Source organism: Hypomesus nipponensis, chromosome 18 (genome assembly GCF_054491055.1).
Source record: "Hypomesus nipponensis isolate SF chromosome 18, ASM5449105v1, whole genome shotgun sequence".
NCBI lineage: Eukaryota > Metazoa > Chordata > Actinopteri > Osmeriformes > Osmeridae > Hypomesus > Hypomesus nipponensis.
The window spans coordinates 11,293,566-11,317,883 of NC_140378.1; the positions used below are offsets into that span (position 1 = coordinate 11,293,566).

The 24,318-nt window shown below is 44.1% G+C and overlaps 1 protein-coding gene across 2 annotated transcripts; it reads left to right on the forward strand.

Moving 5' to 3' along the window:
- The first annotated feature begins 3,958 nt into the window (after nt 1–3,958).
- Nucleotides 3,959–23,930, forward strand: col2a1a (collagen, type II, alpha 1a). Of its 2 annotated transcripts, XM_084681228.1 has the most exons (54): nt 3,959–4,236; nt 6,399–6,605; nt 7,784–7,800; nt 7,988–8,020; nt 8,669–8,701; nt 8,862–8,915; nt 9,524–9,625; nt 9,849–9,926; nt 10,402–10,446; nt 10,610–10,663; nt 11,098–11,151; nt 11,872–11,925; nt 12,185–12,238; nt 12,408–12,461; nt 12,589–12,633; nt 12,846–12,899; nt 13,121–13,165; nt 13,280–13,333; nt 13,609–13,707; nt 13,843–13,887; nt 13,993–14,091; nt 14,292–14,345; nt 14,478–14,585; nt 14,707–14,760; nt 14,928–15,026; nt 15,193–15,246; nt 15,422–15,520; nt 15,688–15,741; nt 15,843–15,896; nt 16,079–16,132; nt 16,273–16,326; nt 16,581–16,625; nt 16,781–16,879; nt 17,077–17,184; nt 17,354–17,407; nt 17,545–17,598; nt 17,710–17,763; nt 18,021–18,074; nt 18,176–18,283; nt 18,457–18,510; nt 18,781–18,834; nt 18,923–19,084; nt 19,211–19,318; nt 19,505–19,612; nt 19,782–19,835; nt 19,974–20,081; nt 20,179–20,232; nt 20,369–20,476; nt 20,584–20,637; nt 20,926–21,033; nt 21,186–21,474; nt 21,659–21,846; nt 22,016–22,258; nt 22,420–23,930. In XM_084681228.1, the coding sequence occupies exons 1-54, from the start codon at nt 4,143–4,145 to the stop codon at nt 22,564–22,566; spliced, it is 4,473 nt and encodes a 1,490-aa protein (XP_084537354.1). In that variant the 5' UTR covers nt 3,959–4,142; the 3' UTR covers nt 22,567–23,930. The 2 variants fall into 2 exon arrangements, with proteins under 2 accessions (XP_084537354.1, XP_084537353.1); XM_084681227.1 differs by lacking the exon at nt 6,399–6,605.
- The last annotated feature ends 388 nt before the right edge of the window (nt 23,931–24,318 follow it).

Below are 24,318 nucleotides of genomic sequence, written 5' to 3' on the forward strand. Positions count from 1 at the left end.
TGCCTTCAGGAGAAATTGTATTACTGCTGTGTTAATTTGGTATCATTTCTATTATCAGAAAGTTGTGTTTTCCCAAACTTTCAAATATAATATTACTTACAACTTATAACAAGTTTGTAAAAAATGGGATATTGATCCTAGAGAGAGTGCAATGAAGTGGGGAGGAGAAATGAACCGCTAACCTAATTAAAGAATGCTAAATGCTTGCAGTGATGTGATACATAATTAAATTCACCTCTCAAATAAAAGGCATGGTCCATAACCAATGTGTAACCCAGAAGCAATGGAATTCTCTGTCTGCCAAATTGACTTTTTACCACATTCCTCCCCATAGTGACACCTACAGATGCATAGGCCTGGCACTGCAGACACAGTATACAGACAAACACACACGACACTTCCCCACACACATGTACACAAACACACACACATAATATATTGAATCAAGCCTCGCTGAAGTAATAGACATACTGTGGTGGTGGTGGTGATGATGATGATGATGATGATGATGATGATGATGATGATGGTAAAAGCACTGTAAAAGCGATAAGACAATTTGTTGAGCAAAAAGTAAATTCATAATTCAAGTATCTCAGCAGTGAATTCTGAGCAGTGGTCAATATGGTGGCCCCGTAAAGGGGGACTGACCAGAGAGCTTTATACACTCAGTTCACCCGATATCCACTGGAGGGAGTATATTCTCAGAGGAAACGTAACTGTACCAAGACGGCCAAATGGTCAGTCGTTTCATAAAATAAAAAATGTGTATCTGTAATTCCTTTTTAAATTTCAAATTGATTGAATGTCTATTTTATTCATTAAAGTGGGTGAATATACAATTAGCTTATTCTATTATTGATACAACATGCGTGACAATTGTTAGTCAACAAATGTATCAGATAATATAAACAGTAACAGTGTTAGCAGTATCAAATGTGATGTTATTAAACTTTATTTAACAGAGAGGCTGTGTTGGTTCTGTCCTTTGCTCCAGTTCCTCAGATGGACCCCCCCCCTCTGTCTCTGTGCTGTGTGCAAAGAAAACCACAGCCAACCCTCCTGAGCGGTCACTGTGCTGAAACCTAGACACCCTCTAGACCCCTGGAGCCTCTGTGCACTCGTACAGTCATGAAAGATCACCCCCCCACACCTTCTCCCTTCCGTCACCACCACCCCTTCCACTTCCCTCCATCCCCCCTTCATCCTCCTACCTTCCCCACCCTTCCTCAACCCCCCCCCCATCCTCACAAGGCAGCTATCCCCACTGCCCTGCCATCTCACAGCATTCCGTGGACCCTGCACACAGAGGCCTATTGTATGTGCATGCAGACAGAGTACAGTCAGTGCAGCAGAGAAATAGAATGTGTAGAATGGACAGCAAAGTACTCTGACTCACTGAATTTGGCCAGAGGTGAATTTTAATTTATTTGATTATAACCAATAATGAGGTTATGACTATGCCACAGCTCCCCATAAGGGGTCACATGGTAGCTTCACTAATATTCCATATTCCTATAGTAATGCAGTTTTGATTATATTGGATTGAGGGAGAAATGTAACTCTTTCTTCCTGCTCACGCCCATCTAGTTTCTTTTGGGAAATCAGTGATCACATTGGTATTGACTATCGGTGATAGTCAGCTCAATTCCCACTTCAGTGTCAGTTGTGCGCCTTCCTGGGACTAATTCTAGTTTGAAGGTGTGTCATGAATAATGGCACCATGTTAAGAAGAGTAATTACTACTGAATGAGAAGGTACCATTTTGAAGGTTTTTATTTCTAATTTATCAAGTTAAAGGTAGGTTGAAATATCCTACATAAGGATAAACTATGCCATTGTTTAAACATGTTCATTTATTAGGGGAAAGACTGTTGTTAGATGTGATAATTTTACTTTAATTCACTGTCTGACAGCACACACCATGTTTGTTTTTTACCAGCAGCATGTGGTTGCAAACCAACAGTTCTAGAAGTACAATGTCAATTTAATGTAACACTTTTGTATCACCAGCACACATTACTTTACCATTTAACTTTCTGTCAAAGGAAACTGCATTCTTGTGGACCAAAACGTAAGATTTGCTCTTATAGATTAGTATTACACCGTCTTTATTCATGTAAGCAGCCAACATTGACTTGACATGGCAAACTAGAAAGGTGTTTTGTGCTGTATTGTCTCAAGGGTATATTATTGATTCAGCTGGGACAGGCAGTTGAAATTCCTGGAGTCTTTACATTGGGGACATCAGCATCATTGTTGTGGCTCAGACAGTTGATATTCTAGGTCTTTCCTTATCTTAAAGTCTTGTTGACACTATCTTAACTATTGGATGGAGGTTAAAAAATAATACAAACTGAAAGTGATCAGAGTTGAGGACTGAAGGTTTAGTCTCTTTCTTCCCTGTATGAGGAATGAGGGGACTCTCTAAGAGGTCATGACCCCGGCATTACTTTGTCAGTGCTCTAAACAAAGACCCCCTTTCAGGATCTCTCACCTGGTGTAATCTGCCATGGAGAGGTACATGATTAAGTTCAAAAAGACATTTCACCCTGTACTCCTACACTGGCACAGTCCCATAATGAAGAGAGTCTGACATATCTATGTTACCTTGTCTCTGTGGGGAATGTTGTGTTACTGGGGTATAGGCGTAGTCCTCTAGAGGTTATTCAGAGTCTTGTGGTCCTTTGTAACAAACTTAGTTCACCTATGTGTTCCATGTGCAAATGTGGTATTATATGATATATATGATATATATGATTTAATCATATCTTGGGCAAACAGTTGCTCTAGATACTGTGTATTATATTGCATCCGGGTGATAAATCTTTTCCACAGAAACAACTATTGATTGTTTGAAGTATAAAACATTATGTTGTGTCTGACTGTTATGTCTAGAGGCTGAAAATACATGTAAAAAAGATGGATTGCATTTTGATGGAACCCACCAAGACAAATAACCACTTTAATCCAGTAAGGCACATGCAGAGTCTGAAGAGAGACGTAGTGTTGTTAGAAATCAGCACAAATTAGTTCTCACATTGGACTCGTGATCAATGCTACACTGGACAAACCAGGTGATCACATGGCTCCACCCTCCCTCCACCTCAGGGGGATCCATCGATAGCAGCGGACTGTAACAAATGTAATCCATGTACTGTACACTCTCTACATCTCAGTGGGCCATATGACAGGCACATATATTTTGTCTCCCTTATTTTTAGTGATTCAACTTATTTTTATTTCACTCTCAGTTACATATTTAATCACTTTAGGATTATAAAGCAATGTCCACATGTAACAGGATTATATTATACATTTTGTATAGGCATGTACATTGCAGTATTACACATACTACATAATATCATGTTTAAATGTAAATGTTTTTAATGTACCTGGCTACGACAATAACTCCTATATTTTGTCTCCTTTTGTATTTTTGTAACTATATTTGTATGTATGCTGCTGGCTGTCTTGGCCAGGTCTCCCTTGAAAAAGAGATTCTTAATCTCAATGGGTCTCTCCTGGTTAAATAAAGGTTATAAATCAGTTAACTGGGAGGCTTAGCTCCAACTGAATTCAGGCCTCTAGATTCAGTTCCAACCCTCCCAAAAAATCGAATAATTGCTCAAACCAAATCTTCAAATTCTAATAAACAATGGAAATGTTTAAAAATGTTTTAAAAGTCACATTTGCAAGAAATTGTGGACCATTATATTAATTTAAAAGGAAAATCCCTCTATTTGCTCCCTCTGGCCTTTCGGGTTCCTCTCCGTGGCAGGTCAAGGGTAGAAAGGAGGGTACTGGGAGAGGGTCCGAGGAGAAAAGATGCTGATGAAGTTTAGGGGAGGATGATAGGGCTCAGGTTTCAACTCGATTGGGGGTATGGGGGAAGGACTGGTATTTTGGAATATACGACGATTCATAGAAGGGGCAGTGGACATAAAACCGCGGTTCTTGCCCTGACGCGGTGGGTGCTAAGTGCCGGCTGGGGCCCCGCGTTGGATTCCACTTCGATTTTGGAAGGTTGACTGCATGGTTCCGTAGTCTCTGGGAACACACAATTACTCACCACTGACCGAGAGACGCGTCTTGCTCCGTCAATTTATTTCTCACCCAAGGTCCTGCGTGTCTAATATTTAGACATGTTCAGCTTTGTGGATTCAAGGACTGTTCTGCTACTTGTAGCATCCCAGGTTGTTTTACTATCCGTTGTCAGATGTCAACAAGAGGACGACCGTAAGTTTATGCCTAAAATGATTGCCTTAAGATTTTATGTTTGCTTTATGTGTTTGGGCTCAAAACGTCTTTGTTTGAGGGAATTTAAATTCCCCACACAAGACGTTCAAATGTTCGTGGGATAAACTGTATAGACATAGGGGGAGACAGTTGAACCGGCACACACATACAGCCACTTCACTTGTTGATGGGCCTGGTTTGTTCTCTGTTGGTGGCTAATTCGGACAGGAGGTGTTCTATTTCGACAGTTGGCAGATTAGATCATAAAGTTTGCCAGTGTGAAGTGACCTGTATCAACTACAGAGGGAATGCCTGGTATTTCTTGGATAGACTTTGAGCTATTTTGCCTGTAGTTTTGGATTTGCAGTTTGCAGGCATCAACTACTTTATTTGCAGTGTTACATTCCTGCATGGAGAATGGGTGAGGCTATCAAGGCACATCTGTGAGGGATGGAGGACCAGGTGAACAAGCATCCTTTTGTTTCACTGGACATACACAGTGCATCCTCTCTTGGTCAGCACATACTGAGCTGCCAGTGTTTCACAGTACTGCACAACAGAGCATGTATCAGGGTTATCCTCAAAATGTCCAGACATTTTTACACAATTTCAGAGCAGTATGACAAACATTACTGCATTGTGATGTATTTATTGTTAGTATTTCTATTTTCAATAATTCATAGTCAAGCAAGTAGGAGGAGGTTAAGGGCAAGAAATATTGTATTCCGCTTGTAAGCAGGAGCGTTGAAAGGGTCAGAAACAGCTTGACCCCAGCCTATTGGGCTCAAAGGGTAGCAGGAAGTAAGTGGCAGTCAGTTTCTTGGCATGTTTGAGAAATAATTCAACCATAAAAGAGCTTCTAGGCTATAAAGCCACTATTGACCAAACCTTATGATGAATATTTAGGTTTGATGTCATTTTCACCTACTCCTGAATTTGTATGTAACTGTGGTATTGAACAGGGGCACACAACCTGGCTCCTTTCCAAAACATCTTTAACTACAATATTATGCCATCATAATCATGCAACAATATCACAAATTAAAGGCCAATAACAGACAACTGTTTAGTGGAAAAAATTGATTTCTAATAAATGATTTTCTCATTTGATGTGTACTGAATAGTCTGGTGGGATGTACATACTAAGAATCTTCTTCACACATACGGTAGAAGAACAAATGGATGCATTTAGTAGACCTAACCTTAGACTATATGAATAAGAGTTCCTTATTTTCACTTCTCTAGTTTGTTTGAACTGGTGCTTGGCACAGGTATGAGTTCCAGATGGAGAATTTCGAAAGACCCCTGTTTACTTAAGGCAGCAGCTTGTCAATTGGGCACAGTCTCCCAATGAGAAGGACTCATTCATATAAGGTCACTTGGTCTTTGGAGAGCAGAGCAGGCCTACAGGTTAAATATACTCACCCAGCTATGTGAAATAGTTCTACTAGGGCATTCGTTCTCTATGCTAAATGAACTCTTTGTTAGTACCTGCCATGCTGCCTTAGAGATCTCTGTTTAATGAAGGGGAATGGAGGCTTGTCCTAGTTCCATTCCTCTAGACTAAATCAAGTTCATTTCTTCAGTTTAGTGCACAATCTTGAGAATATCCAACTGATTATACTGTCTGAGATACATGTGGCCCATAGTTAAACCCAGCACCTGAGTTACTGTAGCATGCATTCCAGGGTTATACAACAACTCAGCATGATGGACAGTTTTCTCCTAATTTTCCATTAAGTGTTCATGCAAATCATCTGGAATATGTTAATAATGCCTCAATTTTAGTGGTTTTTGTCATGCTGTGGATTGTTGACGTATTTATGTTTGTGGTATGATTGAGGCCTTGTTTGATGGAAGATAACTTTGATTTTTCCCCTTTCTCCACCCACTATCCCCTGCTCCCCTCTACTCCTCCTATACCACACCCCTGCATCCTTGCCTGAATGACTCCTCCCAATGTCTCCTCCCTCCCTCTCCTCCCATCACCTACCTGCCTCTCTCATCATCATCCTCCATGACTCCTGTTACCAAACTCTACAACCCACAAATGTATTCCCTTGCCCCAACCCAATCTTATCTTCTCCTCACCCTAACCCAAATTATCCTCCCCTTCCCTACCCTGGCAATGCCTAATGTGCGCCCCCTGGTGGCCACTACAGAGGAGGCAGGTGGCTGTATCCAGGATGGCCAACGCTATAATGATAAGGATGTGTGGAAGCCGGAGCCTTGTCGTATCTGTGTGTGCGACAGCGGGGCAGTGCTGTGTGATGAGATTATCTGCGAGGAGATCAAAGAGTGCCCCAACCCCATCATCCCATCCGGAGAATGCTGCCCCATCTGCCCTGCTGACGCCAGCGCCCCCATTGGTTGTAATTTATTTATTCACCTGCTCATGAATAAATTACTGTACACCTTCTGACATTGGCAAACACTTTGAACAGGGAACTTAAAGCTGGTTATGACATCTGGCCTCAAGAAATAAGATAGCCTACATGCAGTGGCTTAATGCCAATGATGCATACATTATCAAGGCTAATACCCACCACTCTTGTAGGTAAATGATTTACAGCAGCCGTTCCTTGTTCTTAAGTGTTTTTGACTCAGCTTGCTTTGGTCTAAAGACATTATTAGCAACATCATTGAGACTCCGCCCCTCTCACGCTGTCTCTGTGAGAGGTCGGATCTCAGGATGTGCTGTCAGGTTTTACCTAACTCTGTTTGCTTTAACTAGAAAACGGGAAACTGAAGCCTCTGAAGTACTTAGTACCGTCTTAGTACCGTGGGCTGAATGATTATCTGTCAATCATTGACTGATTTCGCCACATGGAGGTTATTCGTGGAATCTCCATGTGGCAAAACAACTCAGTCATTGACCCAGCCTGCTGCTTGGGTTCAGAAACCTTGTGTCTCCCATGCTTACTACTTTGACCAGCATAATACTATGCTGTGTTCATATACTCCTGAAACACATGTTTTCCATCATTTGTTGGTACTAAATCTACACCAGTACATATGCTGTGAAAATATAGTTTTTCTACACCTCTAAAATTGACATTGCTGCTCATCAAACTCTTAACAGTCCTTTATAATTCATATGGACACCTACTGGTATTTAACTAATTCAGAGGTGCTGTGCCAAACCACTAAGTTCTTGTGTCAACAATCAACATACTTGTGTAAACCACAAAAAGCTGAATTTTATTACAGCAGAATTCAATGTAGTCCATACACAATTTGAACAAAACCACATGCAAGATGGACTTATTGAATCTTACCTGCTGTCTGTTAATCCTTTAGCTTTCTCTTGCTTCTTCTCGCTGGAGCTACAATTAACCTCATAATCTTTTCTGGATGGGTTCCTGGGGTCTATGGGTTTGGTGGTTGGTCATCGATTTCCACTGGTTTCCACTGAAAGGAACATGTAGCTTGGTCTGCCCTTGTCAGTCTTCAACCCAGTAGGGTGGTTCTGCACCAATGTAACTGGTTAACCTATTTTAATGTTGTCCTCTTCTTCTCTTCCCCATCTCTCCATCTGCCACATCAGAATCAATTGGTGCTAAGGTGAGACAAAGGGTCAGGACAAATACCTCTGATGTGTTGATCCAATGTAAAGAGACACCTTTTTGTTGTGTACATACTGTAGTTAATATTGTTTTTCAGAATGTGGGTTACATTAATATAATTATATGTGGCCATAACATGTAAATACAGACCACTAAATATGCTTTCCATTCCTTCTGTTGATTAGGGCCAGAAAGGTGAACCAGGCGAGATTGCAGATGTAAGTATGCACTCCATGTTTGAACTCTGTGCTCTGTGTCTGCTCGGGTCCTTTAACTGCACACGTTGGGGATCTCTTCTTTCATACAGACTAGTAACCTACTTTGCTTTTATGGACAAGATTAGCCTCTGTTGGCCTGCTTTTCTCAGACATGGGTTAAGCCTCCTAATGTATCAGAGCATCATCTTGCTACACACATTCCCTGGATTTACCCACTTTTAACTTTTTTATGAGTCATCTGATCTAGCGGCATGGCCTCTTGTTGAAAAGTGATTAGCAATCATGTTTAATGGGCCCTCATAGACACAAAGAGAGGCGCCCTGAATTCCTGAAACATAATGAACCTGATAAAATCCTCTTGAATCCAGTTAGTTTCTTAGTCACTTGCTTGGCACTGGCACAGTGGACAGAGCAGAATCAAGTAGAGGTGGCATTTCTAAGGGAGGTGATGTTTTCAGTGTCAGTCTCAATCCTCCTCATGTTGTGTTTTTGCTTCATGTTCGCTGCCAGCACTGTCCACTCCAACATCTTAACTATTTAAATGTGTGCTACCCGACCCATGCATGACAGATGTTTCATGTGACAAAAAGTATTTTATTTCAACAAATACTGAAGACTAACAGAGGTTCCTTTTTTTCACCTCTTTAGGTTGTAGGACCAAAAGGACCAGCAGGCCCCATGGTAAACATTTTGCATTTTAAACTATTTAAACACAAAAAATCTGAGCTCATATAAGCCCTTATATTAAATTCAATTATTTGCCTGCTCATAATACTATTGATGAACTGCAGTTGTTTGTGGATGTACATCTTTCTGAGCTGCTAATCTGGTGTCTCTGTAGGGCCCCTCTGGAGAGCAGGGACCACGTGGAGAGTCAGGTGCTAAGGGTGATAAGGTAAGAACGATAAAGCAGCAACTTTAAAATGACCTACATTTATGTCATCCAAAAAACCTCACAGTTAATACAGAAGGGGCTGTTGAACTAACGGTAGTCAATACTCTATTTGAGATTAATGAAGCAACTGCCTATTACATTTTTGGTGCTCATTGAACTGCTTATCATAATGAAGCTCTGACTTTAGATTCATTTAAGCAATGCCAGCTATACACACCCGGTATACATTTCATTGTTGCTGCAGGTCTGAAACTCAATATATTTTGAGTGTTATATCATCTTTTCATTGTTGCTGCAGGTCTGAAACTGGTCTGGTTCTTCCCTTTGGGACTCAATTTGTTTCTCACAATGTATGCTTCATGTTTTGGCTACCCACAATGTTTGGGGCTATCTCGTTGTTATGATCAGTGACCTATGCACTTTTGTAAAGTTCTCTCTTGGAAGTCGCTTTGGATAAAAGTGTCTGTTAAATGCATAAATGTAAATGTAACTCGATATATTCTGAGTGTTATATCATCTTTTCAGACTCTGAATCCAGCTGCTAACTTACAGTGTACACATCCATGTGAAAAGGGACAATTCATTTATCTGTTCCCCATTTTCCCTAGGGAAATATCGGCCCCAGAGGAAGAGATGGTGAGCCTGGCACCCCAGGGAACCCCGGACCCCCTGGCCCCCCTGGACCCAATGGCCCCCCTGGACTTGGTGGGGTGAGTGTGGAACATGGGGTCAAGGCATTCGAGTAGAAAATAACAAATGTGATTTCTCACACATTGTGTCTCCTTTGGATGGGCTCTCTTCACAGAGTAGAGATCAGATGAGTTGACACAATGCAGCAGAGTCAGCCTTCTTTATCAGAGAAATGAACTACAATAGATTGTTCTCTTGTAAAATACAATATATTGTGTCTTCTAATCTCTTGTATTCTTGCAGAACTTTGCTGCTCAGATGGCAGGTGGATTTGATGAGAAAGCTGGAGGTGCTCAGATGGGAGTGATGCAAGGACCTATGGTAAGGATTGTCTGAGGACAGTGGTCATACTGCCTTGGAGCCAAAAGCAGACCCTCTGCTCTAGAGACTTGCATAGTATTTCAGTATCCACCTGATTGTCATCCATAAGGAATTATAAAACCATGGAACAAAGCAATTGTCAGGTCTCTATCATTGACTGAGAATTATTTGTACAAGTAAACCATCCTGGGGATGTGCTGCAGAATGTTAGCTGTGAAATGTACTGAGATACTGCCACCTTGTGTCCAAAAGGAAACCACTGGATTGTATTCCACAACACTGTAGGCTACATTGCTGTTGGCTTTTATATTTTAAGTTAACACTAAAAGTCTGATTTAATGAGTGCAACAATATGGAGAGCTGTAACTTCAGACAGAGCTGTAACTTCTAAGACAGTCTTAAAAGAATATGCAGTACTTCCATCAATGAATATCTATATATTTATAGACACGCTCTCTTCTTTTCCCTCTTCTAGGGCCCTATGGGTCCCCGTGGCCCCCCTGGCCCCTCAGGAGCCCCTGTAAGTACTCTCATCACACATTTAACTATGACCTGGGTGTCATCATAATTGCAGATGATTCATTAGCTCCTGTGTTAAGTCTCTGTATGAGATAGAACCAGGATTGGATCTCTTGACAGCACTCTTTGGCTGATTAATACATCATTTTCAATGTCAATTTTAGGGCCCACAAGGTTTCCAAGGAAACCCCGGTGAGACTGGCGAGCCCGGTGCAGCTGTGAGTATATCTATTAAAAACATCTCAGAGTACAACAGAAGTCTCTTGTCACAAAAGCCCCTATGAAAACAGATTGTATAATGTCAGGTAATTGCCATGGGCTTGAATCTAACCAAAACTGACCTATAAACCCTAACCTGAAAATGCTAACTCATGTGAGAGAAGGGTCATAAGAGGTATCAATTCCTGGAATGTGGAAATCACCACATCCATACTCCTAATTGCAAACTAACTGCTATGATTAATAGAATTATGTTGACTTAGATTAAGGAAAAGTAGTTTGACATGCTCAAAAGACTTCTGATTAGACAGCATTAAGTAGGTTAATGAAATTGACTAAACAACGTAATATAATAAACACAGTGCTGTACTGTTTCTTTGAGTTTTCTGTCTATATAAGCTGTCTCAAGTATTTTCTCCTTCTTCTGTGACAGGGCCCCATGGGACCCCGTGGCCCATCTGGACCCTCTGGCAAACCAGGAAGTGATGTAAGTATCATAAAGAAAACTATTTTGAAATGTGCTGACTAGACCCAACACTTTGGTCTGGGCAGGGCCTTAAATACAATGCAAGTGTAATCACAGTACAGAAGCACTAGCCACAAATGTCATTACTTTTTAGCCCTTGTGTCAATATAGACAGAGTGTGCATAAGCATCCAAATACAAACCCAGATATACATACTTTATTGTTTGTTTATTACAATCATGTTTTTATTGTATTCGTCATATGGCCCAGCACAGTGTCATGTAAACACTGCATGTGCGCATTGATGCTCCTGTGTTCCAAAGACATCCTCCCTACTCTTAGTTTCATGTTCTCTAATTGTCCTTGTGTCCTTCCTAATGTATTAGAGGAAACTCATACAACCACATAACTGAAGCTTCCTTCAGGCACCCTCCTAGTCATTCATTCATTCATTCCAAGGATTGGTTGATGATCAGCCTCATATCCTCAGTTAAACAGATTCTGTTCATCAGCCAGGAAAGGTCAGAATGACGTCAGACTGCGTTTGGAGAACTGCAGCTTCCAATGAACACCATAAATAGACATTCACCTGGCCCTGTTTCTCCATTTCCCCCCAAACCATACTCTGTTTGTGTGGCTCTCTTGACCGCAAAGTAATACATACTGATGTTGTAGTTAGAAAGTAGTTGATAGAATAGTTTGAAATCATATGTAATAGTTTCATTTTCTGTCTGTCTCCAGGGTGAGGCTGGTAAACCTGGAAAGGCTGGTGAGCGTGGACCTGCAGGGCCTCAGGTACTGCATAGTACTTCATTATCTGTCTTATCTTTTAGCAGTTGTCACGCATTTCAAGAATAACCATGAACTACACAGATAAAAGCTGATTGCAGGCAATAAATGCACGTTTTAGCTTTTTTTTAATCTCCAGACTAAGTCCACTTTATACGTCCTTATAAAGCACATTATTTATGACTTTCTTCAAGCAAGGCCATGATTTTACTAAAGATTAATAGAAATATAATATTTTATTTCTTGTTTGTCCTCTTCATCAAAGGGTGCTCGTGGATTCCCTGGAACCCCTGGACTTCCTGGAATTAAAGGACACAGAGTGAGTTTCTTCTAACTTTCTTATCATGTCATTAAACAGGACACTAGTGTGTACACGCTATCCTTCAAGTTACATGTTCAACCTGATTAGCCACACTAGATAATGATTGGTGTCACAACACTGGAGCTTGGGCGACCAGTCCTAACCAGTCTCTGTGTCTCTACCGTAGGGTCACCCTGGCCTGGATGGTGCCAAAGGAGAGGGTGGTGCTGCAGGAGCCAAGGTCAGACACCTGTCAATCTGATCGTCTCTCACGTGCCTCTCTCAGGAGATCTACTGAGGCCTCATGTGTATGTATTATTATGTATTATTGTACATGGAGTCTGACTGGCTCTTCCTGCGCCCTGTAGGGGGAGGGTGGAGCTCCCGGAGAGAATGGAGCACCTGGACCAATGGTGAGTCCGCCTTTTCTTCAGAGTTACCTTGAAGTAAACTATGAAGTAAACTGACTACTTGGCACAACCATGAAAACATATTAGGGTTCATACAATTATTTGACACAATTGGTTGTCAGTGAAGACCCAGATACCAAGTTTAGGCCATGTACTATAAGTTTTAATGCAATGGTTTAATTGACTCTAAACTATTTTGCCTTTGTCTGATGTAGGGACCACGTGGTCTGCCTGGTGAGAGAGGTCGTCCTGGACCCTCTGGAGCTGCTGTGAGTAACAGCCCTCTGCCTCTGCACCCAACTGAACAGTTCGGCTCATGATATCAATATATTTATTATGATTACATTATATGGGATACTTGTCCGTTTCAGTCTATGCATGAATGAACAACATTAGAATTCAAATTTCTCTGCTCATGTAAGTGATGTCCATCAGAAAACCCATCTCATCACCACTGTCTTGTCTCCCTCTCCATCGTGCTCATCCTCAGGGTGCTCGTGGTAATGATGGCTTGCCTGGTCCCGCTGGTCCCAATGTGAGTATCATAAACCCTATATTTGTTTCCTCTACAGTGAATGTCATCGTTTTGTTTTCAAAACAGATAATTGAGAGTAAGGTTATAACTGACCTCTGACCTTTTCTCCTCCAGGGGCCTGTTGGTCCTGCTGGAGCTCCAGGTTTCCCAGGGTCTCCAGGTGCCAAGGTCAGTACTGAACAACTCAGCTCATTTACTGACTCTTCTCAAGATATCCACCTGTCAGGTTTGATCTTTTGAGCAGGCAACATTATAACCTCGTTTGGACGTTCAATCACAATCCCACCTCACCCCCAACAAGGGTCATGTACTGCTTCACTACTGATAAGCTGCAATGAGATAAAGAAAGTCTTTCCACTTTAGAACAAACTGAAGGTAGCACATGTTCTTGCATTCACTATTGATCAAAACCATCAATCACATACCATGTTATCTGCTCTCAGGGAGAGGCTGGACCCACTGGAGCCCGTGGATCTGAGGGCGCTCAGGGGCCCCGTGGAGAAGCTGGGACCCCAGGATCTCCTGGACCTGCCGGAGCCTCTGTACGTAGCATGGCCCTTCAAACCCCCAGTCTGATATACACCAAAACACTTTCTCAACTGGATTTAATATATCAAATATACAGTTTTGGATCATTCTATTTGCTTATTATCTCTTCTCTCCCTCTGCTCATATAGGGCAATCCTGGTACTGATGGTATCCCTGGAGCTAAAGGATCTGCTGTAAGTAAACCTCCTCTTACACTCACTAGAGTTTGGTAGAACAGGTCTCCTTCCCCATTACTAGTTGAATAATCAGTAATACTGACGGTGTCTATATCTCTGCAGGGTGCTTCTGGTATTTCTGGTGCCCCTGGATTCCCAGGCCCACGTGGCCCACCCGGACCACAGGGAGCAACAGGACCTCTTGGGCCCAAGGGACAGTCGGTAGGTCACTACAGTACAAGGTCAACCCAAAACCTAGGAATCCCAACATGGTCTGGGTGGTACATGTATTAAAGTCACTTCTTACAGAAGATGTATCTTGTTATTAACTGATTGTAAAAGAGAAATGTTCACATCCAAGCACTGCTTATAATCCTATTCATTCAAGCTGTGTGTAATGACTGTCCCTGTCTTGGTTTTAGGGAGACCCTGGTATTCCTGGGTTCAAAGGTGAAGCCGGACCCAAGGGGGAGCTTGTGAGTTCTGTTCCTTTCCTGACAATGATCCAATGACTAATGATTACGCTCATCTTTCTCCAGTCTTATGTCTAAGTGACTGGTATCCAAAGTGTGTTGGTGCCAATGAAGCTTCATATTGACTGTGTGTAGGGCCCTGCCGGTCCCCTTGGAGCCCCTGGCCCAGCTGGTGAGGAGGGCAAGAGAGGAGCCAGAGGAGAGCCTGGTGCTGCTGGACCCCTTGGGCCTCCTGGCGAGAGGGTGAGAACTAGGGAAACCATGCAGCTACTGGAATAACCAGTTTGTCATATAGGTTGTTACTTTTCGGCTGTTGACCAGCTCGATAATCATGATAAAAATCTCTCTCTGTCCTTGACTCTAGGGAGCACCTGGTAATCGTGGTTTCCCAGGTCAGGATGGTCTTGCAGGTGCTAAGGTGGGTCCTGCTCATGATACCAATTCTAAATGTTCACCAATCAGAACATTTAAACAGATAGTCATTGGAAAGAACTGCAAGCCTGTTGCACAACTCAACTCAACTCATCCCAATGATCCATACAAATTGTCTTCAGATTCTTCATGTCTCTCTCTCTTCCTGTGCAGGGTGCTCTTGGTGACCGTGGTGTTCCTGGAGTGGGTGGGCCTAAGGGTGGTACTGGAGACCCTGGCCGCACAGGAGAGCCTGGTCTGCCTGGAGCCAGAGTGAGTTCCCCTGATCACCTCCACTGTCACCAAAACTCTGGAATACTGCCACTTTTTCCAGTGTTGTGATACATGTCACTGAGATTTTAGAGCCGAATATCAGATGAAGAGGTTTCCATGGTTCTGGTGTGATGTTGATAGTCTTGCTTGTGTCTTGCATTTTCAGGGTCTCACTGGTCGCCCTGGAGATGCTGGTCCTCAGGGAAAAGGTGGTCCATCTGTAAGTATGATAACTCCAAGACATATCTACCTGTAATCTATTTCCATTATAGACAAATAGCGAGTAAAGAAGCCTTGTTATAGAGACCATTTTCCCATCTTAGTCTTGCAACCCTAGTGTGATTGGTGTGTGGTGGTGTCCAGTGCTGATGAGGGCTGCTGTGTCGTGTTGACAGGGTGCCGCTGGTGAGGATGGTCGCCCTGGACCTCCTGGTCCTCAGGGTGCCCGTGGCCAGCCTGGAGTGATGGGATTCCCCGGACCTAAGGGAGCCAATGTGAGGGTCACAGGCTTTCTGACAGAGAATAAATGCATAATATACATACATATTTTTTAATTATGCCAACCTGGGGAGGTTATAGCCATATTCAACATCAAAAAGTATTACTTAGCAAAGAAATGGTATGTTCCCTATCACTAACCAGTATGATTTGTCCTTCTCAGGGTGAGCCTGGCAAAGCAGGAGAGAAGGGTCTTGTTGGTCGCACTGGTCTGAGGGTAAGATTGTGTCTTGCACAGTGTTTGTCTGTGCCCCTGTGTGGTTCTATAATACTTTAATGTAAACAAGTAACTAAGTGTGTTTTTCCTTCTGTGGACAGGGTCTGGGCGGAAAGGATGGTGAGACTGGTGCCGCTGGACCTCCCGGTCCTGCTGTAAGTGATGGTTTAATTTAACAAATCACTTCTTATCAAACCTAGTTGCAGAAGATACCTCTAATTGACTGAGTATCTGCAAAAGTAATGATTCCTAAGTTCATCTGTACAGCCTCCTCTTACCTGGCTGTGCAGTGTTACTGATCTGCCTGAGTTGATGGCCTGTATTTGTCCCCTTCTAGGGACCTGCTGGAGAGAGAGGAGAACAAGGACAACCTGGACCCTCTGGCTTCCAGGTGAGTCCATCTTTATACTTTATACCAGACTGCATGCTATGGATCCACACAGCTTTGAAAATCTCTCTCACCAGTACATATCCTGGTCTGTCTTTGATTACATCATAAAACATGGCTGATTGTGTCCTGTTGCTGTTTAGGGTCTGCCTGGACCTGGTGGACCCCCAGGAGAGAGTGGCAAACCAGGTGACCAGGTGAGTCTTCTCAAAGTCCACACTTTCTTTCTATGTCACATATAAGTGGGTGGAAATCTATCGTATTGTCCTTCACATTTTAAGTCCCCCATACAGAGAACTTGTAGAGCTAAAGAACACAGACATGACTGACCTGACCTGAAGTTAGGTCTTTGCACTAGTCATTTAAGATTACTGAAACAGCTAAGATATCTTTGAAAAACACAAATGACGAGTAGATGTTCAGCTACATGCTATCTCTCTTCTCAACCCAGGGTGTTCCTGGAGAGGGTGGAGCTGCAGGTGCCACTGGACCAAGAGTGAGTTTCGATTACATGATAATATCTTATTATCATTATTGAACAGTAATTTCAGAGACAGATACAGACTGATATATAGGTTTGTTCCTGGGTTTGTAACACATTCTATATCCATAAATCTAACATTCACATCCTGCCTGTCTGCTCCTTGATAGGGTGAGCGTGGTTTCCCTGGCGAGAGGGGTGGAGCTGGACCTCAGGGTCTGCAGGGACCTCGTGGACTTCCTGGAACTCCCGGAACTGATGGACCCAAGGTTTGTGGTCTTTCTTTCTGACAATCTGTGTGACAATCTTCCATTCGTGATTCCGTTATGGGTCTTCTATTGCCATTTTATATACCCTTGTCTACTGTTACCTATAGTATGCCCCTACTGAATTCTAACATAGTGTTTCCAGCTGATCAGTCAGTCTCCGCTATGCAACATCAGTCCACTCTCCATTTCTCAACCAGGGAGCCATCGGGCCATCTGGCGGTGCTGGTGCCCAGGGGCCCCCAGGCCTCCAGGGTATGCCAGGAGAGAGAGGAGCTGGTGGTATCTCTGGAGCTAAGGGAGACAGAGTAAGGAACATGGTTACAAACAATGCACCATTTCTGTCTGAACAACTGTCTTGAATTAATGCTACTATATACATGATCAGTGTAGGAACTCATGTCCTGATAGTCCTCCTACTGTATTTATGAGCACACAGCAAACGGGATGAATGCTCATCTTTTCTTTGTCCTTCAGGGTGACAATGGTGAGAAAGGACCTGAGGGTGCTTCTGGAAAGGATGGCTCTAGGGTGAGTCCTGAGCTGCGGAAAAGAAGAAGTAGTTCACCTGTCTCTATTTCAGATAATTATCCAAAAACTGTCAATGAAAGTGATGAGAAATATCTCCCCCTCCTATCTTCTCTTTCTTTCTTTTTCTTCCTCTTCAGGGTTTGACTGGTCCAATTGGTCCTCCTGGTCCAGCTGGGCCTAATGGCGCTAAGGTGAGAACGACACCTTTTGATTTATATTCTGGTTGATAGGAGATGGTATGGATAATTCAAAGGGTTTAATGTTTCTTGCTCTTCTCACTCCGCTCTATTGTTCCCTTCCAGGGAGAGACTGGAGCTTCTGGACCTACTGGTGCTGGTGGTGCTCGTGGTGCTCCTGTAAGTCCCCCCCCTCTACCCCTCTCTCTATGTTACAATATTCAGAGAAAACACTCCATCATTGATCAAAAACCTTAACTGTCGCGGAAACAAACCCAAAGTCAAAACTCCTGACAGCCACGCACTGACATGTAAATCACTCACATCATTATACAGTGGAAGAGTCCCTCAATTAGGTGTACATTAAAACAACACTCTCCCACCTCAAGACCTGGTCTTCCTGAAGTGTAACATGAATCTCCTCTGTCCTCCTGCAGGGTGACCGTGGTGAGACTGGTCCTCCTGGGCCTGCTGGCTTCGCTGGACCTCCTGTGAGTACAGCCTCTCTAATCCCAGCAACTATGACAGTGGCTGTTGAATAGGACAACACAAGATCTCACATTTCTTTCTTGTTTTTCCTCTCTCTACATAGGGTTCAGATGGACAGCCTGGTGCCAAGGGAGAGATTGGTGAGGGTGGACAGAAGGGTGACGCTGGTGCCCCTGGCCCTCAGGGACCCTCCGGGGCCCCTGGACCTGTGGTGAGTACCTCTCTCCAGGAGGAAGGCTCAGTCCAGGAGGAAGACGCTAGCCTTTATGTCTCAGTTGGAGAAATATGATTGTCTGCTTGAAGGGATACAATAGTAGTAGTATCTATGCATTGGCCCATACTAAGTAGGAGTAATTGATGGATTGCTGTTTGAATCTGTTACAGGGTCCCACTGGTGTTTCTGGACCTAAAGGAGCCCGTGGAGCTCAAGGAGCTGCTGTGAGTAAACACTTCTTCACTTCCTCATCACAGGAAGAAACTAACACCCAAATACTGTCTTAGGTTTATACTGACTCTTCTGCTTCCTTATATTCTATAAAGGTATACATATTCACATTTCCAATTACATTCCTATAGTAGCTTGGTCATTTAAATGGATGACAGGTTGAGATCTGATAGTGTGATATATTATAGTAATCGAAGTAATCATCGTATGAGGAATCGAATCGAATTCAAGCAATGTTTTCTTTTCCTTGCTCTATTTGATAGGGTGCTACTGGTTTCCCTGGTGCTGCTGGAAGAGTTGGATCTCCTGGTCCCAATGTGAGTGTCAACAAAAATCATAACCATTCACAGATTATCCATAAATCCTGTACTGTGATTGAAGTATTCCTGTATCTCTCTCTGTCAGGGCAACCCTGGTGCTGCTGGCCCTGCTGGACCTTCTGGTAAAGATGGTCCTAAGGGAGTTCGTGGAGACTCAGGCCCCACAGGAAGACAGGGAGATGCTGGGCTGCGTGGACCTGCTGGTGCCCCAGGAGAGAAGGGAGATGCTGGAGAGGATGGACCCCCTGTGAGTGGCCCTCTTACCCTGGCATCGTCAAAACTGTAACCTCCACCTCATTTTATTGGACATGATGAAGTCTTGTAAAAGATGGTGTTTTGAGTGCTGAACCAAGGTCTTGGTCTCTTTCTCTAGGGTCCCGATGGACCCTCAGGTCCCAATGGATTGGCTGGATCTCGTGGTATTGTTGGTCTGCCTGGGCAGCGTGGAGAGAGGGGCTTCCCTGGCCTTCCTGGACCTTCTGTGAGCCTCTCGCTTTCTTATGTCTAAACAAACAGATCCACTGGCAGGGTTTGATATGATACTATATTAGCTATGAGTGAACCGTTGCAGTAAAGATAAAGCTGTGTTGACAGAAATACAGCTTCAAACTAGTCAGAATACATATTTGGAGTGACATTCCCTGATGGATCTATTTCCTGTTTCTAGGGCGAACCCGGTAAGCAGGGAGCTCCTGGTGCTGGCGGGGATCGTGGACCCCCTGGACCTGTTGGGCCCCCTGGACTGAGTGGACCTGCTGGAGAGCCTGGTAGAGAGGTCAGTGCAAAACCACATTGACAGCATACATAGTAAAATACCAGACCATAGTAAAAATAAGATCCAACCAAAAGCTACAAGGGTCTGCGTCTCCTGAATGTCTTAGTTTACTCAGGGACTGGAAGGGACCGGTTGTGAACCTCACTAACGTTCTCTCTGTTCCCCCCAGGGCAACGCTGGAGCAGATGGACCCCCTGGAAGAGATGGGTCAACTGGAGTCAAGGTGACACACCAGCATCACACCACGGATGGACCCAAAACATGCTATATACCTTAACTGGATCCACTGTGGATCAAGAAGAACTTGATAATGGCTACATAACTCCTGACTGTTTTGTGCGATGGTGTTGTGTCCACCCAGGGAGAGCGTGGTAACACTGGTCCTGCTGGTGCCCCCGGGGCCCCTGGTTCCCCTGGTGCCCCTGGCCCCGTCGGCCCTCTCGGCAAGCAGGGAGACAGAGGAGAGTCTGTGAGTGACACCACACACATATTTTAAGTGAATATGAAATATGTTGCTACTATTGAATTGTTGGATGAGGTTGGCTAAACTCTCTGTCGTGTGTCAGGGTGCCCAAGGACCTGCTGGACCCGCTGGACCAGCTGGAGCCAGAGGAATGGCTGTGAGTATCACCATGTCTCACTATCATTCATTTAGTTTTCTTTGGATGGCGTACTATTATTCAATTATCTCAACAATGACAGCAAGAGCTCAGACTTTAACTCAGTTGACCAACACATTGTGGCTCTCTTTTTTAGGGACCCCAAGGACCCCGTGGAGACAAGGGAGAGGCTGGCGAGACAGGAGAGAGGGGACAGAAGGGTCACCGTGGGTTCACTGGTCTGCAGGGTCTGCCTGGACCTCCCGTAAGTCGCCTACTCATCATGCTATGCCTCAGGACCTGAGTCCTACTACACCTCCAGATTACTGAGTTCCAACATCTGATTTCCATGATGTGTCTGTGTCCAAAAAGGGTCCTGCTGGAGATGCTGGTGCTGCCGGACCTGCTGGGCCCAGTGGAGCCAAGGTGGGTCCAGTGGAGAGGAGAGAGGATGACAGAACATTCACAAACATGCACTCCCCATTGATGACATCAAGGGAACCATATCTTAGAGGAAAGCAAATCGTACAGATAGAAATGACAAAATACAATCACCATAAACGTATCTCCCCTACAAAAGTCTGGAATGGCCGGTGCTGATTATGAACCATAGGTCATATATAGTAATATGCATCAGGCAAACAGTGAACCCTCTTCTTCTATGACACAACAGTCCAGCATTGAGCTGTTGTTTGACCCCTCCTATGTGTGCAGGGACCCCCTGGACCAGTCGGCCCTGCTGGAAAGGATGGATCTAACGGCCTGCTGGGACCTGTTGGACCTCCCGGACCCCGTGGACGCTCTGGAGAGACTGGGCCAGCTGTGAGTAGCACATGTCAAACCTAGATCGATTTAGATCACTGCCCTCTACTGCCAACAGTACAATGTGGAATAATCATTCAGTGGAGTACTCAGGTACTTAAACTGCTCTTATATTATCATCTAACTCCGCCCCTCCCCTCTGCCATCTTCAGGGTCCTCCTGGTAACGCTGGACCCCCTGGGCCCCCCGGCCCCCCTGGCCCTGGCATCGACATGTCTGCTTTCGCTGGCCTGTCTCAGCCTGAGAAGTCCCCTGATCCCCTGAGGTACATGAGGGCCGACGAGGCCTCCAGCTCCCTCAGGCAGCACGACGTGGAGGTTGACTCCACTCTCAAGTCCCTGAACAACCAGATTGAGAACCTGCGCAGCCCAGACGGTACCCAGAAGAACCCGGCCCGCACCTGCAGAGACCTGAAACTCTGCCACCCTGAGTGGAAGAGCGGTGAGTACGGAAGCAGGTACAGGGAGGAGGACAGGGAGAAAGTTACAGGGAAATCTGGGATGTACAGCTGCAACAACAATTCCTTTGAAAGGGAGGAGAATGATGTGGCATGTGACATTATAAGGATCATTTGTAATAAGTTCATAGAGTGATTTGTTTTTGTTGGGCCTCTGTACCTCTGCAGGTGACTACTGGGTGGATCCCAATATCGGCAGCACTGCTGATGCCATCAAGGTGTTCTGTAACATGGAGACCGGGGAGACCTGCGTCTACCCCAGCGTAGCCAATGTGCCCAAGAAGAACTGGTGGAGCAGCAAGGGCAAGGACGGCAAGCACATCTGGTTCGGAGAGACCATGAACGGAGGATTCCACGTGAGGCTCTTTCCATCATCAACCATTTCTGCTTCGCTTTCTCTCCAAATTGGACTGCAGTTTTCAGTCTGGATAATTGCAGTAACTTGTAGAGTGATTGTCTGTGTGATTGTCTTCCATGCCAAAGTCTTATCCACTAAGTCCTCTACTCTGTCCATCTTTCCTATAGTTCAACTACGCACAGGACGGCCCTGCTGCCAATGCTGCCAGCATCCAGCTGACCTTCCTGAGGCTGCTGTCCACAGAGGCCTCCCAGACCCTCACCTACCACTGCCGCAACAGCGTGGCCTACATGGATGCCTCCACAGGCAACCTGAAGAAGGCTATACTGCTGCAGGGCTCCAACGACGTGGAGATCAGAGCCGAGGGCAACAGCCGCTTCACCTACGGCGTGTTGGAGGATGGTTGCAAGGTAAGGAACCACTAATAGGGTTCTTTGCCTAAGTGTGACAACACAGCCAAACCCATTCTATTCCCGTACAATGCTGTCCAATCCTAAAGTTGCTGTCATAATTACAGTTCACAACCAGATACACGCTGAAGACTTTAACATGATTTGCGCTCTTCCCACAGAAACACACAGGCCAGTGGGGCAAGACTGTCTTCGAGTACAAAACACAGAAGACCTCCCGTCTGCCCATCGTGGACATTGCTCCCATGGACGTCGGAGGGGCAGACCAGGAGTTCGGAGTGGACGTAGGCGCAGTCTGCTTCTTGTAAAGTGGAATAACTCAACGACCAAAAACATGAAAGAAATAACTCAACTATGAAACATTACACACTCCACAAAAAAAGAAGACAGGAAATTAAAAAAAGATAATTGCTACTTTTTCTCTCACAAAGAAGTGCTCTCCAAGTTGTACTCCCTGGATGTTAGCACTGAAGGGCACCGGCAATATCCGTACGTAATTCCAACGTTCCCTGTCAACCCACTTCCTGAGATCCAGTCATGTTTCCCATGTGGCCCAGTGTTGACGGGAATGAGTCAGAGCCAGGAGGAAGAGGGACCAAGCAAAGGACGAGTGATGCAGAACCGAAACATGACTCGATGTCACTTATTTATTGTCTAACCTCAAGGGTCAGAGGTGAGGTAGGACTGGGTGGGTTTACTATAAAAGCAAGACAAGCCCCTCCCACTATAGAACACCTAGAACCAGCCAGTCCTGCTCCACCTCCCTCCCTGTCTCCTTCCTGACCCACAAATGCGGCATTTTGAATCAATGTAGACCAAAAAATATTTTCAGTAATTATAACAATTCCAGGTGCTCCCATTTTTTTCCATCAAGAGCAGGAGCAAATCTTTTACTGTGTATGATAAATCCTTGGTTCTATTGTTGTAAAAGTCTGTGTTTATAAACAACCAGATGGTTTTATATATTTCCACATAATGTGTGTACATGTGTCTATATGCACACCAACACTTTTTGGAAAGTGAGGTTTCATTTGGGATGTATTTTTCATTGTCCTTTACCCTTGAATGCCCATTAGTGAAAAGTGTTTTGACCCAGTTAATGAGCATCCAAAGTTTTCGAATAAATTTGGGAGAGAAAAAAAAACTGTTTTATTTGTTGTAGTCATCCTGATTGTTTAAAGCTACCTCACGCTTAAAAACAAAGTGAAAATGTTGACCTAAAATCTGAGCTGACCTAAATTTTTGCTTTTGTGTGGATCTGGGGCTGAACAGCCATCTTTGCTTTGGGTTGCTATGTCTTCAGAAGGTGCTATGAGTTTTAGAATTCAGTCTCTGCCATTGATCCCCAACTCCCCCCCCAATTCCCACTAGCCTCACACAACACACACACACCCCACCCTGGAATACAAGGTGCAGTCGGGCCACAGAGGGGACAGGGGCTTCTGGGTCGCCTCCTCTGGAGTCCAGCCCCAAAGTCAAACCATTAGACTCCAAGGAGAGCCACTCCAAACAGCTAGGGTGGGTTGTCTTTGTGTGTGTGAGGGTGTGTATATTTTTTTTTTGTTATTAATTTTATTATGATCATGATCATTTTTGTTTGTTTTGTTTTTGTCTATTTTGTTACACTTTTAATTGATGTAAATTGGAAATAAAAGGAAAAACCAAGTAACAATGAAGTTGATTTTTAATTGTGTTTCTTCCGAATAAATACAAACATGTTGGAATACCATTTTTTTACTGAGCCCATTGCGTACTTAAAATGTTTTGTAGTTGTGTTTTCTCTTGGTAACCTAATCTCCTGGGTGTGAGTTAGTGCATGGTGTCTGACAGTGTGCATGCGTGTGAGCCTGGGAGGGTTTTACAAGAGAATCTCACAACACAAGAATGACAGTACTGTATTCATTCTCCGGTTTCAGGGCGGAGTCATGCATGGTTGGATTCTGTTTGTTTCACCTAATAGGCATAAATAAAGAAAACAAAATGATATGCTGATTGTAATGGTTTAGTCATTTGTACATGAAACTGATGTGTTCTCTCCTACTCGTTCATTAGGTATATTG